General features: G+C 45.4%; 1 protein-coding gene across 1 annotated transcript in view; it reads right to left on the bottom strand.

Moving 5' to 3' along the window:
• Window positions 1-13,593, bottom strand: part of MYO1F (myosin IF) — an 860,973-nt gene that overhangs the window by 235,243 nt on the left and 612,137 nt on the right. Inside the window, exons 12-13 of the mRNA XM_069649543.1 lie at window positions 12,727-12,813; window positions 9,665-9,751 (exon numbers count right to left, since the gene is read on the bottom strand). Coding sequence (XP_069505644.1) covers window positions 9,665-9,751; window positions 12,727-12,813 — 174 coding nt within the window. The remainder of the gene's footprint in view (window positions 1-9,664; window positions 9,752-12,726; window positions 12,814-13,593) is intronic.

Here is a 13,593-nt window from a genome sequence, read left to right as displayed (position 1 = left end):
TCCTTTTGTTTTCAAATCTTTAACCTACAACCCTCGGTAAGGGCAAGAACATCTAGATCCAGCAGTTCAAGGAGGTGGCAAATGTCAGAGGAGTGTTTTACAGCAGAGCAACCGTTAAGAGTAGCTGTGTGGAGCAGGTTGCCACTTTTGAAAGATTTCCGGGGTTGGGTACAGGGAAGAGGGGTCCCCACCGGAAGTGGCAGAGGAGCCTGGGAGGTAAAGGGAGGAGGAGGAAGAGGGGCCAAGAATGACATGGATGGCAGAGGGGCTAGAGAGGTGACAGCCAAGGGAGGCGAGGTAGCCAGGAGAGAGGCAACAGGCAAGGGAGCCAGAGGGGTAGAGGATGAGGGAGGCATGGAAGCCAAGAGAGCATAGGCTGGCAAGGGAGCTAGAGTAGAGGAGGGAGGGGGGTGGCAAGGGAGCCATAAGTAGCGAAGGGAAGGAGTGGTAAGGTAGCCAGAGTAGCAGAGGGACAGGGTGGCAAGGGAGTCAGGGAGGACGATGGCAAGGGAGCCAGGGTTAGGGAAGAAGGTGGCCGAGGGGCAAGCGCAGAGGTAGCTGGGGTGGCAGAAGGAGCGAAGTTGATGAGACAAGGGAGGCGCCTATCGAAAAGTAAAAGGTTGGGCTGAGGCCCTTTTACCAGGATGGTACCATGTGACATTATTGATGATTCTTGAGGAATGGATGGAGGCTAAGAGGACCTCCCAGCGTGTGCCACCATTAATGCGTGAGGAAGAGTAAGGAGATAGCAGAGCGACCATATGAAGGGCCCATAGGTCAGGTGAAGGAATGACAAAGAGTATGTCGGTGAGAGTCTCTGGCAGAAGCACTGACATAGGTGTCAGCAATGGGAAGGCCTGGGTTGGAGCCCAGTGTGTTCTTCCTGCCAGACTTAGCGAGAGGAGAAGGATTGGAGATAGAGAAGCAATTAAAGAAGATGGGGGAAATAGAGAGCACCATATTGGGTGGGGGAGGGCGTAGAAGAGGCACGTCACAAGGCTAAGCAACTGAAGTGCAAGGGATGGGTGTGATGGGACGGGGGAGGGACAAGAGAGAACACAGGGAGAAACAGAGGGATACCCAAGTACAGGGAACATGCTGAGAATAGTAGGTTACACTGGGGTAACAATTCAAGAACAGGTTACAGTGGGGGTAACAATTCTAGAACAGAGTACAGAGAACAACAGAATAATACAGGCAATGAGTATCAACAGTAGGTTAAGGTAGGGAAACCCCTTCTACAACAGAGTAAGGTGAACAACAGAAAAAGCACAGGCAATGAGTACCAACAGCCGGAGCCAGCTCACCACACCCTAGGGGGAGAGCTGGTGGACCGAGTGGGGGAACCTAGAGAAGAGGAGAAAGGCCTATTGGGAAATCATGAGAGTAGAGTCATGGCCCAGTATAAATGTGGGGAAAGTAGTTACAGGGGTCCACAAGCATTCACCTAGAAAGAAAGAGCTGGAGTTGCGAGAGAAGTGCAAGAAAACAGTAGTACGGCTATCATGGAGAAAGGGGAGCCTAGTGGATGCGTGGGACACAGTGCAAGGTAAGAAAATTAATTGGAAAGGAAAGTACCTGCGAGGTAGGGCAGTTTAGTAGATAGTAGGGTGCAGTAATGGCTGCGCCCCCCACCCGCACCTTTCCTACCTTGCGGTTGCTGCTTGTCGGCGGCTGCGCTGGATGCTCGCCGTCTTCGATTCCGCGACCGGTTCCGACCCCTTCATCGCAAAACACCTGCGACACTCAACACTGGGTCCTTGTCCTGCGAGGGTTTTGCCGTAGAAGGTCAGATCATTGATTTTTAAAGGTACAGTGGTGTAGAAGTAGCATTACGTGCTACGTGTCATTGGGCAGTGTCTCCTCCACACCTGCGTCACTCAACACTGCGGCCTTGTCCTGTGAGGGCTTTGCTGCAGAGGGTCCAATCCTCAGTCCTTAAAGGCTCAGAAGCATGGAAGTTGCATTGCGTGCTACGTGTCATCGGGCAGCATCACCTGCGTCGCTCAACACTGCGGCCTTGTCCTGCGAGGGCAACTGCTCATATACTTTTATCCCAGGCCAATTGTGCATCTCTCTGCATTGAACTGCCACTTCTCTACCCCCTTCCAATGCACTCCTCCCACATTTAGGCATTCATTCTGCTCCAGGATAATATTGGATTCTCGTTGGCAGAGCAGTGCCCAACACTGCTATTCTGTCCCCAACCTGGCCATGCCCACTTGCAGGCCAAAATTGCAGAAGTTATTAGGGACTACTCATTGATTGGGAGGATAGGAACTTAACCAAGGTACTGTTAGTTTCTCAGCATTTGCACGAAAAGGCAGAAAGACAGAAAGAAAGCAGCAAGACTATAATGAAGGCTTTACAGATCCAGCACTCCGGCCTCTGCAAGCCACTATAGGATGCAGGGCAAGACCAGACTGCAGCAGAAGAGGACATTTTAGGGGAAAAGGAATTCCTGCCAACATGTGATACATGCTATCTCAGGACAGACACTTAATTTGTTTTATGATCAGCATAATTATCGTAAGACATTCCGCTACTGGAAGTCTGAATGCACAAATCAACCTGCTCAATAGACTACCGGCCTTCTCCTTATTCTTCTTCACAATCACTTCTAAAACCTCTGCCACCTGCCTCCTTTAATTCACAATAGGATAGCTAGAGGGGAAGCAACATTACTGTACTGTTGATTCCACTTGATCTTTCTGCTCCTTATGTAGAGTTTTCCATTAGTGGAAAGAGTCTTTCTTGTCTGGTCGATACTGGAACATCTTGAACAACTATCAAGGATTCTGAAATTCCTCATAGGAAATTATGAACATGGAGGGTATTGGGGGATCGACCTAAACCTCACCCTATTACACAATCTACAACTGTTGCCCTGGGTTGTATTTCTGCACATCATGCTTTTTAACTTAGCCCTTCAACCCTTGTGAACAGTTTAGGATTGGATCCTCTATGTAAAATGAGTTAATTATTGTTCTCCTGATTGCATTTATCTGGCTGTCTGGTGCATACAGAATTGGATTTATTTTACGTTTGTGTATGTGTTTTCAAAGCAGGTGGACAAACAATGGGAACACACTCTTGTTGCAACAGGGACTGTTTTATTTCATGTTAGGAAAACCTCTTCAGCGCAGCTTATACCCGAAGGCAACATGGCACTGGGAGGACAATCCTAGAAGAAAAAGGAACCGCAGCCACAGATAAGGAGCTTATCAGTGGCTGTAGCAGCTGTTGGACCGAATTCCTCTGCAATTAAACTCTGAACCTTACTGAAACCCGTCCATGCATCTGGCAACAGCTCACTTCAAGCGGGGCTGTTGTGAAGGGAAAGCCTATTATCAAATCTCTACCTCAACAAGCAGGGGAGTTGCTAGGTCTGGAAAAGACCCGGGGCTACGCTGATGTCGGAACTGTTGGGACTGGGGGCTAATTAGCCTTTTGGCTGTAGCTCCTGAGATTCTATCCGGGGCTACAACCAAAAGATCAGGGGCTATATCCCTCTTAGCCCCGCCCCAGCAACGCCCCTGACAACAAGGAACCTTTGTCTCTACCTGTATTATTATTACTATGGTATTTATTGAGCATGGCATAGCTTCGAGAATCAACAAGGGTTTACAGGGGTAGTCTTTTCAATACAATCATTTTGTATGTGAAAACATCTGGCAAGGGGACCTAACAATTTGTACAGGGTCTTCATGCTGTCACTGTGGCTGATCCATCCACTTTTGCTGTAGTTCCTAATCCTGCTACTATTTTAGGTTGTATCTCTGCTACAGCAGCACATTTTATGGTAGTACACATCTGCTCAGCATTTTTCTCTATACTGCTGCTCCCTGCTTTTCAATATTTGTTCACTTTTACTTATAAAAGTGTACAGTATACATTCACAAGGCTTCTGCAGGAGTATGTAGAGAAGCCAATCGTTTTCTCTCAGATTCTAAAATGAGATCTTCATTCACTTGTGTTCAAAGGGAGGTTTGTCCTTATCTGGAATGTGGATGATTTTCTGCTGGCTTACCCCTGGCATACCCCTCATTAGAAGTTTCCCAACAGGATGTCCTTGATTTTCCAACAGATCTTACGTAGAAGATTCATAAAGCCTTGTCAGAAAAGCTTCAATTGTGTGAAACCTGAGTACGTTACCGTGGAAACGATATCTCTGCTGAAGAGAGACTTTTATCTGAAGCCTGAATTAATGTAATTTTCAAGGCAGGGGTGGGGAAGGCATATCTCCCAACACGAATGCAGCTCTGGATGGTGGCACGGCATGGACCTCTTCAATATGGTGACCCCGGCAGTATGCACAGTGCCCATCCCAAGATGGTGGACACTCTGGACAAAATGTATCCTTGTGTGAGAATGCACTGAAGTGTCCTGACATAAAAGGATGTTTCCAATGCTGCAGATCTGCCGCAATACTCTGGATGGTGTTCTCTGCCTGCCTTGTTCCTGCTCACATTCAGTACTCTCCTGCTGCTCCCTGTTGCCTTCTGCTGTTCTCTTCTGCCCTTTTTCCTAGCACAGTCTGTTCCTCGCCTTGTTTGCCTGGACACTCCTTGAATCATCAGCTCTGCAGACGTACACCAATGTATTCTTCTACTAGTGGACAATGTGAGAAACCTGAGGGTATTCTCACTCCTAAACCCCTTGAATCCTCTGCACAGGTGGCCATGCAAAGGCCATCACTGTTGGATGCCGGCCCTGGTGGCCTAGATGCGAGGGAGGATCACCTGGTTGGATGATCCTTGGGAACTGGGAGTGGGTTGCCCTCAGGCTAGATATGGTATCCCCCGTTCCCTAGTGACAACCAACCCAACACTTCCTCAGCCTTCATGGGTTATCGGGAGTCAGCTCCCCTTATTCCTTCACACATGACAATTGACAGTACTAGGATGAAGAAGAAGCAACTAAGAGCAATGAAGACTATGCTCTTTTACCACTGTGGTACTGGGATGAGGAAGATGCTTGCTGAGAGTTGTAAGGGTCAGGCATGTCCCTTTAATTGTGGTCTGGCAGGGCTAATTGAACAGGTGCACCTGCAGCCTGTGAAAGGGCTGCAGGTGTATATAAGGAGCCCGATCGATTCAAGGTGTGAAGAGGAAGGTGGACGCAGAGGTGGAGTCGAAGCAGCAGCAGCACAGAGGCCAAGAAAAGCAGCAGGGAACCGTGGCAAAGAGGCACTCTGATATTGGAACCGAGCTTTATCTTCCTGTGTGAAAGAGAAACATTTGCCACAGGAGAGCCAGATAACCATGTGTTTAACAAGGGAAGTCTGGCATGTAGAACTTAATTCCATCACTGAGAGGGCTATGCATTTACTGACACAAAAATGACATGCTTCACGAGACACACACACAGCTGCTAATTTGTGCAGTCTTCCAATCAGGCGGTCTCGGTCATTTACTCGCTCCCAAGACTAATGACAGTCCTCTCAATCTGCAATGAACATTCACTCCAGGGACACATGGATCCTTGCAAATAGATAGCGGATGGAACTTAATGGTCACAGGAGCCTGTGCTGGGAGAGATGCATATTCAAGAATTTAAGCTGCACCATTGTCATCTCAGTGCACTCTCAGCAATAGTTGTGACATATGAAAGCCTTAAACATACAAAATACTTTAATTTGGCAAAATACCTATTAACTGTTACTAGTTCCAGACTGATGGTAATGCGTGGCATATGCATTTAAATCCGAATTAATGGTAATTGGCCACTTCTTTAACAGAGTTCACCGTCTTAGATGGAAAAACATACAGTTGGCTGCAGGTTGAACAGTGTGAGGTAGCTGATTTCTGCTGCTCATGACACTGACTGTGCTGATGTCTGGATTAACAGATTAATTTACAGAGTAAATGTGTTCTTCACTACCAGGTTAAAGGTCACTTGTAAGGGCTCTTTCTGGACCCTCAATAGATCCAGGCTTGGTTGCAGCTAAGCACCTCAGTTGTTTGTTTCCCACCATATGAGTTGGAGCATAATTTGTACCCTGAAGCCTCCTGGAAAGGCATTCATTCTGTTTATGTAAAAGGTCACTTCAAGGTGGATATTGCAAGGGCTCTTTCTGGACCCTCAATAGATCCAGGCTTGGTTGCAGCTAAGCACTTCAGTTGTTTGTTTCCCACCATATGAGTTGGAGCATAATTTGTACCCTGAAGCCTCCTGGAAAGGCATTAATACTGTTTATGTAAAAATGTGTTCAGCCTTCCATACAGCGGTGCCTATCATTATTTGCTTGGTTGAAATAGTCCTCACTCTTGCTACTCCTCAAACAAAGCCTTTTTTTACGGCAAGGTTATTGTCAATCACTGCTGCTAAGTTTGCATTTCATTTATTTGTGTTTATTTGAATAATAGGGATGTCAATTTCAAACAGAAATGACATACAATAACACATTTGCAATTGCAGAGACATTCCCACCAAGGTTGCCTGTACGATAGCACAAAGATGAGAACAACTGGTGAGAAAACAGGTGGTTTACAAAGGTAACATAAACCTAAAGGGGCAAGTGCTTCAACCTAAAGAAGAGTACTATTTATATGTTTAATATTACATTATTAAGCATCACTGGCGCCAGTTGTGGGGTCAAGTAGAGATGATAGACAAGGGGTTGGGGATCGCCCTCTTTAGCAAGGAAGTGACGTTTAAGCCAAGCCCTGAGGTGATCCACAGTTGGGCTGGCTTTCATTTTTCATGTATTCCTAAGTAGGCAAGCAATACAACAGGTATTAAAATGCCTTTTTTTTTAAACTGCTGCTAATCTGCATAAAGAGAATTCATATATAGAGTGGTCTCTCTGGTCAAGGCTTACTGAGTCAATCGGGTCATTTGGAGAAGTGATAATTCATGAAACTCTACTGGTGTTTGCTGTTTTCCTGAAAATGCATTGTTTGTATGTGCTGATCAAACATGCTCTCACTTGCCTCAGTAACACCACTTCAAACACTCTGAAGGTGGAGGAACGGTTGATGTTAGTGTAAGTATCAGAAGATGATTTCGGCAAAGGCAGTTGTTACTTAGAATTGTCTATTCAGAAGGCCTAAGAAGATAATGTGAGGTTGGTTGACAAAGGACACAAAGGGAGGAATTTTGTAGAGGAAAATGTGCATTAAGCACCTAGATGGGAATATTATTGCAAGTCGACACAATGTAATTAAGGAACTTGTTCATTTGAAAAACCAGACTTCGAACCTGCTGAGGAATGGAACCCAACTTGGACGATGTGCATTCAAACATAATAGACATTAAAAGCTTTGCATATAGGATGTGTTAACCTACACATTGGAATTTGCTGAACCAGCAACATTATTTAGAGGAATGCTTTCACTGCCAACATTATAATAAAGTATTATCACCCTGATAAGTTGCTTCCATGCTACAACTGTTAATAGAAAGTCCAATGCTTAATTGAGACTCAGAGTTATCTCGGATAGACCTGATGTCATATTCAACATTCTTTATGCAAACTAATGGAATATAAGGTGTAAAGAGGCGCTGCTTTATGGGGGCGGGAGGACTCCATTTTAAATTGTACAGAATCCGTATCTCTGTTAGGTTTTCTCTTTTCTGTGTCTTCCGCAGCACTCTGAATTAAAGATTTTGGGCCTCATTACAAATCAGGCGGTCCGGAAATGACGGTGGCGGTAAACCCGCCGCCACCGTTGTTTCCGGACGGCCTGATCCCGACTCCTGCAGGCGGGAGGTGATGTTCCCGCCAGGTTTGACCTGGCGGGTTTAACACTGCCCGCCTGCAGGCGGATGAGGAAACACCGGCAGCATTACGAGATGCTGCCGGTGTTTCCATGATCCCCATTCCCATTGAGTCCCATAGGACTCAATGGGAATGGGGGTTAACACCATTCCGCCTCCGTGATTCCCGGAAAACCGGGGTTTTAATGCCCCGGTAATTCCGGGAATCACGGAGGCGGAATGGTAATATGAGTCCGGCGGTAACCAGGTGGTTTTACCACCTCGGTTACCGCCGGACTCGTAATGAGGCCCAACCTAAACCTAAATTGATCCCTGCATTTTCTTTTCCACTAGAAAGTGATTCGCGATTATTTTCAGTTCACCACTGAAAGTCTCTCCTACCTTTACACGGGAGGAATAGCAAAGTTACACATAGAGAAAGGAGACCATATTTAAGATGGTCCAGAAAAGCAATTGCAGCCAATCTGGACACACACATCACACAGGGGTCGGTCTGATTGTTTGGGTAGCTTTCAAAACATTGTTTTGATTTTCCGAATTGGGAATGCCATGGCACTTCCCTGTCTTTCCAGGTATTGTATTCATATGGAGTTGGTGGAGCTGTGCCATTCATTAGAGGAAGGGGTTCCCAAGAGGAAATTGAAAAATATACAATGTGCTGCTGAATAGGAATAGCTGGCACAAATATTGACACAGGTGTAGGCGGCATTGAATTCTACTTCCCATACTCCAGTATTCTTCTCAGAAGTTTCTTGCCTACACACTCCGTTTGAGACTGAATTGATGTAAGCATGATGCATATATAGCCAACTTAAGATCAGTATTATTTAGTAAGATGTTTCAGGTTATTAATGCGCCCTCTGGAGAGATATGTGTTTGGAAGTGGTCAGCTAATTATAGGTTTTTGCTTAACTATCCACCAGTAGCCTATCTTCCAAAAAAAAAGCAGTTCCTCTCTACCAGCATTGCCCAAGTAGAAACAAAGACCCGGGAGAATAGCTCAGCGGCAACGTGCTCGCCTTGGAAGCAAGACGACATGAAGCAACTCAGGTTCGATCCCCACGTCTGCGCTTAGAAACCTCTGGGTATTTAAGCGTGTTATAAATACCCAACTAAGACTACGCAACTAAAAACAAAGAATTCCTGTAACAGCGCCTTGATGCCCACGCGCTGTGTGAGCGCTTTAAAAATGCAAAAATAAATAAATGAAAGGACGAAGGACATGATTTTCACCCACCAAACTGGCATAACTGTTTTCCACTTCGCCTGTCTGGGCGGATTTTTACATACTAGCCCATTTGCAGAAGTACATCAAAACGCGATGCGTCTGGCACGTGCCAGAGTGTCAGATCAGAACATTTTTTTTGAAGGGACAGATTTAAAGAGAGAGGGTAATCCGGGGAAAATCACAATGCAGAAAAAAGCTGCCCCCTTTCTCTAGATGTCTCAAATAGAGATTTGTGCAAGACCTTTATTCATCAAATTCCATTGATGCATTGCACAAATCTGTGCATAACGATTACAGGTATGCTGGTATAATGGCGTATCTTCAGAATTAGCGGATACATCAATGCTGAGTAGACGACTCACGAGAGGGTAAGCAAGTGGGGATTTAATCAATTCATGTTTTTCAATGTTCCAACCAATATATGTTTAAAACTATTTCATGAATAACAGTCTTGAACAAATGTTTAATAGAGGACGCATCCAGACATAGGGCGCAGCTTCTTCTACACATAACAGAGAGCACCACAAATCAAATGAGTTCATTACAGTAGTAGGAAGTCCTGTTTGAAACCGAGAGCCAGCTATCCCTCCATCCACTTGGATGTCTTTCGTCCCTTTGCACGCTTTTTAAGTGCCTCCATTGTTTTTGTTTCCCCCGCTCTTTGGTGGGAAATCCCCAAAGGCCTCAAGATTAAGGGAATGCTGAATGCCTTACCAGCTTGTTCTCTATGAGGTCGCAGACCACCTTGTTATTGAAATACTGAATGGGTGTCCACTTAATGCCTTCTTGTACGTACTCCTCCTGCAAAAAAAAGAAAGGACAGAGTTGGGCAATAGCTAAAGACAATTAGGAGTCTTATGGACTTCAACCTTGAGCGCTAATGACAGGAGAAATACCAGTACACCTCCACGTAAAGCGCAAAAGCACTCCACCTGTCAGGTGCTAGAGTTGATGTATTAATATACTGCTTTTGGCACGTGATCATATATTAGCAAACTAGATAACACATTCAGTCCATTTGTGATAAATTGGATGCATTAGCACCATGAAATATGTCCTTTACCATGTGGGGCGTAGAGCAGTGCTAGGGTGTGATATGTGAGATACCTCAGATGATATACCAGGCACCAGAGGTAAGATATAAAATGACTGTGTGGCACTCTAGGTGACTGAATTAGTACCCAATTCCATCAGGAATTAGCACTGAATCATATGCGTAGCTTTCAGCTGCATTAGGCGTACCCAACGCCTATCTTTTCTCTGAAGGATAACGATCAATAGAATTAGATGATTACAGGTCATATCTCAGCTAATGTAATGAATGAGGAATGCAGGTGATGGCCCACATCAGGTAACGTGTGAGGAAGGAATCTGTATCTCTGTTAGGTGGGTGGTGGGTTCTCCTCCTGACCCTTCACTTTGGATCTCCTCCTTTTGGCCCTCCTCTCTGGGCCCACTCCCGGTGCCCTCCACTAAAGTAAAAAATCTTGGAGTCATTATGTCGGACAATCTCTCCATGACTGCTCAGGTATCGGCGGTCTGCCCGTCTGGGCATTTTCAGTAAAACATTCTTAGAAAGGTACTTCATCTGATCCCTGTCACCTTACGCCCCCCAGTCGTAGCTGCCATGATTTTGAGTAAGTTAGACTACTGCAACTCCCTTTACCTTGCCCAGCCGAAGGGGCTGGTAGGCCGTTTGCAACGTCTTCAGAATATGGCAGCCCGGCTTTTGGCTTGCTTTGTGTGCCTTCCTTTTGGCTTTCTCGGGTGGGTGGCCGGGCGTTCTCAATTGTTGCAGCCTAGTTGTGGAATGCCCTCCCACTATCAGTGAAACTTCTATCTAATCATCTGATCTTCCGGAAAGCCTGAAAGACTTTTCTGTTTTGATTCAGCTCCCGCCCGTGCGGCCCTCTCTGTGCCTGGCTCTATGGTCTCCTCTCCTCTCTAGCGCCATGATGCCTTTGAGCGACCGTGCGCTGTACAAAATTCCATAACATAACATGCAGGTGATAGTTCAGCTAAGATAACAGTGGGCAGTGCAGTGCATGCGACAATCCGTTCCTATATCAGTTAATGTAACAAATGAACAATGCAGGAGATTGCATATCAGCACCACAGTTGGAGCTCCTGTCAAACACAAGAGAATTTAGGACCCTGATAGAAAACCTGATTGAATCTCAGCCATTTCGATTTTACTGTGTTCATATATTCCTGTACATTTGGAGGAAGAAGTGAAACACTGATTTTCAGTGTTTGCATTATTTTAATTTCACTCACCGTGGGGGCTTCCTAAGTTAAAGGTGAATGCTGCAGCTAAGAATATACTGTTTGTTTAATGTGTCAGTGGCAGACACTTATAACATGTTAAAGTGTAGTTATTGCATTGTAGTTGCAGTGACTTCAGTAACTAGGATCTCCAATTCAACCCTATACTGCCAGTTTGTTCCCCTATTTTTCGGAGCTCAAGAAAGTCTCACGCTTTCGTCATGACGTTGGGGAAATGTGTCAGCAACTCTACTGGCCAAGTGACAAGAAAGGCCGCTCTCGCCCATTGCTGAATATAATTCCCAGCCTGCTGCTATGAAAAGCTAAAACCCCATTAACACCTTGTGTCTCACAGCAGTAATAACAAGGAAGGAAGCTGGCACCAGGGTGCGACAACATGTCCATAAATAAACCCCTCTCTTCAGGAACTGGTATAAGATGTCATAGGAATTGCTTTGTATATAGAGAGCAGTGCAGACTGCCCTTCGAGAAATATTAGCAACAGTATGAATAAAGAGTACTGCATAACTGTAGGTGTTATTTATTTCCCTAGAAAATCCCTTTTATGATGTATGAATGCTGAGGCTGGGGAAGGAAAACGTCCCCGTCCTCACATGGCTCATTAAGGATGTGCGGCAGGGAACTACTGAACTGCCAAAGGGTTTCCCTTTGCCCGTTCAGTTAAAGCCAGCCCAGGAGAGCTCCCTCGGCTGTTTGCTGAGGTTGGGGGAGCACCTAGCTTGGTTCGTTCATAATGGGGGTGGGCCGAAGCCCTGTCTGCGATTGTGAACGAGTTGCCCCTGTTAGAATGTTACCCTCCTCATAGTGGGTAAAGCACATTACCAAAACTTTGAATAACCACATCAATTATTTTTTGAAAGAAGGTTATCGATTGAAGGTGGACAGTCTAGTACAATCCTATTGGACTCTTTTAAAATACCCATTGAGAAAGGGCAAGGCGACAAATAGCATCAGTGAGGGTTCCACACTTCTTTGCATGAAATCAAAGAGTGTTGTGGGAACGTTAGAACGTCCACAGATTTTCATATTTTACAACTATGTCTGTGACAAAAGGGTTGCACACTTATATTGCTCACTGGGCTTGGCAAAGTTCATTTAATTTTTTCACAACACTCACCCTAAGATCAAAATCATTGTAATATTGATACATATATACTGATTCAGACAGTCTCAGAAATAAGATATTAGGATAAAATGACAGCAGCATTAGTCACTCCACTGGGGTCTAGGGCTGCCTGGGGACAATGTTACCGTTCCTTGTGAAGAATTTTAGCCAGGTCACAGGATAAGGATGTCTGTGCACATGCTCAGTTCCCAAACACACAGACATCCTCAGAAAGCTTTCTATAGGAGTTATTGTTGTTTTAACCTTTGGATAGCCACTATTTATGGTTTCCATTACTACTACATCCAACTTCTAGCACTCTCCCTAATTATCCATCTCCTGTAAGGGTCACGATTACATTCCATACACTATGTATGTACCTTACCTGCTCTGCTTTCAAGGTCAGTTCTATAAAGATCTGCTGGAGCTTCTCATTGACAAAGTTAATGCAGAACTGCTCAAACCCGTTCCTCTGGAATGTCAAGAAACACACACATATTTGTAAGGTAGCATATCACTTGCATACACATTATGATGCATTTTACCCACCTTGTTGTTCATCATCTGTTGCCCTAGACATGGCAGTCTGCCATCTCGTCAAATGGGTTTCCACATTATCACTTCAGAGCCTAAAATGGGCATGCATTGGTATCACTTGATAAGTGCTGACACTTAAGTGTCTTTAAAACTACCTAAGCAAAACTAAAGGTTCATGGCTGGAAGATTTTGAATTAATCATAACCACGGGCAGAGCTCGGGACAACCCAAAAGCCCATCGATTGTCAGTCTGCAAAACCATTACAGAAGGGTAAAGACCATATGCAAATCAGACTTGGTGCAACCCCAGAGGGGCAGTCCAACCCAAACCGCTACGTCACAATCCTTTTGCACGAGACCACAAGCAACCCCAGAACCCCCCTACCCCCACTTGGGGTGACATAACAAAGATAAAGGGTGATGGCTGAAAGGTTTTGAATTAATCATAACCCCAGGCACAGCTCTGGGTAAGTCTACAGTCCATCATGGTTCTGCCTGACAAGCCATTACAGAAGGGCAAAGACCATGTGCAAATCGGGATTAGTCCCACTCCAGAAAGGGCAGACCAGAAGAAACTGCTAGCTCGCAATCCTTCTGCACGAGACTGCAAGCAACCCCAGACGTGTTTCAGCCTCATTGGACATCATCAGCAAGGTGTAGCGTGGGTCTCTAGGCCCAGCAGGCTCGGAGCACAGATCTGGACATACCCATCCCA

Source organism: Ambystoma mexicanum, chromosome 1p (genome assembly GCF_040938575.1).
Source record: "Ambystoma mexicanum isolate Mex_15411 chromosome 1p, UKY_AmexF1_1, whole genome shotgun sequence".
Lineage (NCBI taxonomy): Eukaryota > Metazoa > Chordata > Amphibia > Caudata > Ambystomatidae > Ambystoma > Ambystoma mexicanum.
The sequence above is the reverse complement of the archived record's forward strand: the minus strand, read 5'-3'. Positions and strand labels throughout refer to the sequence as shown.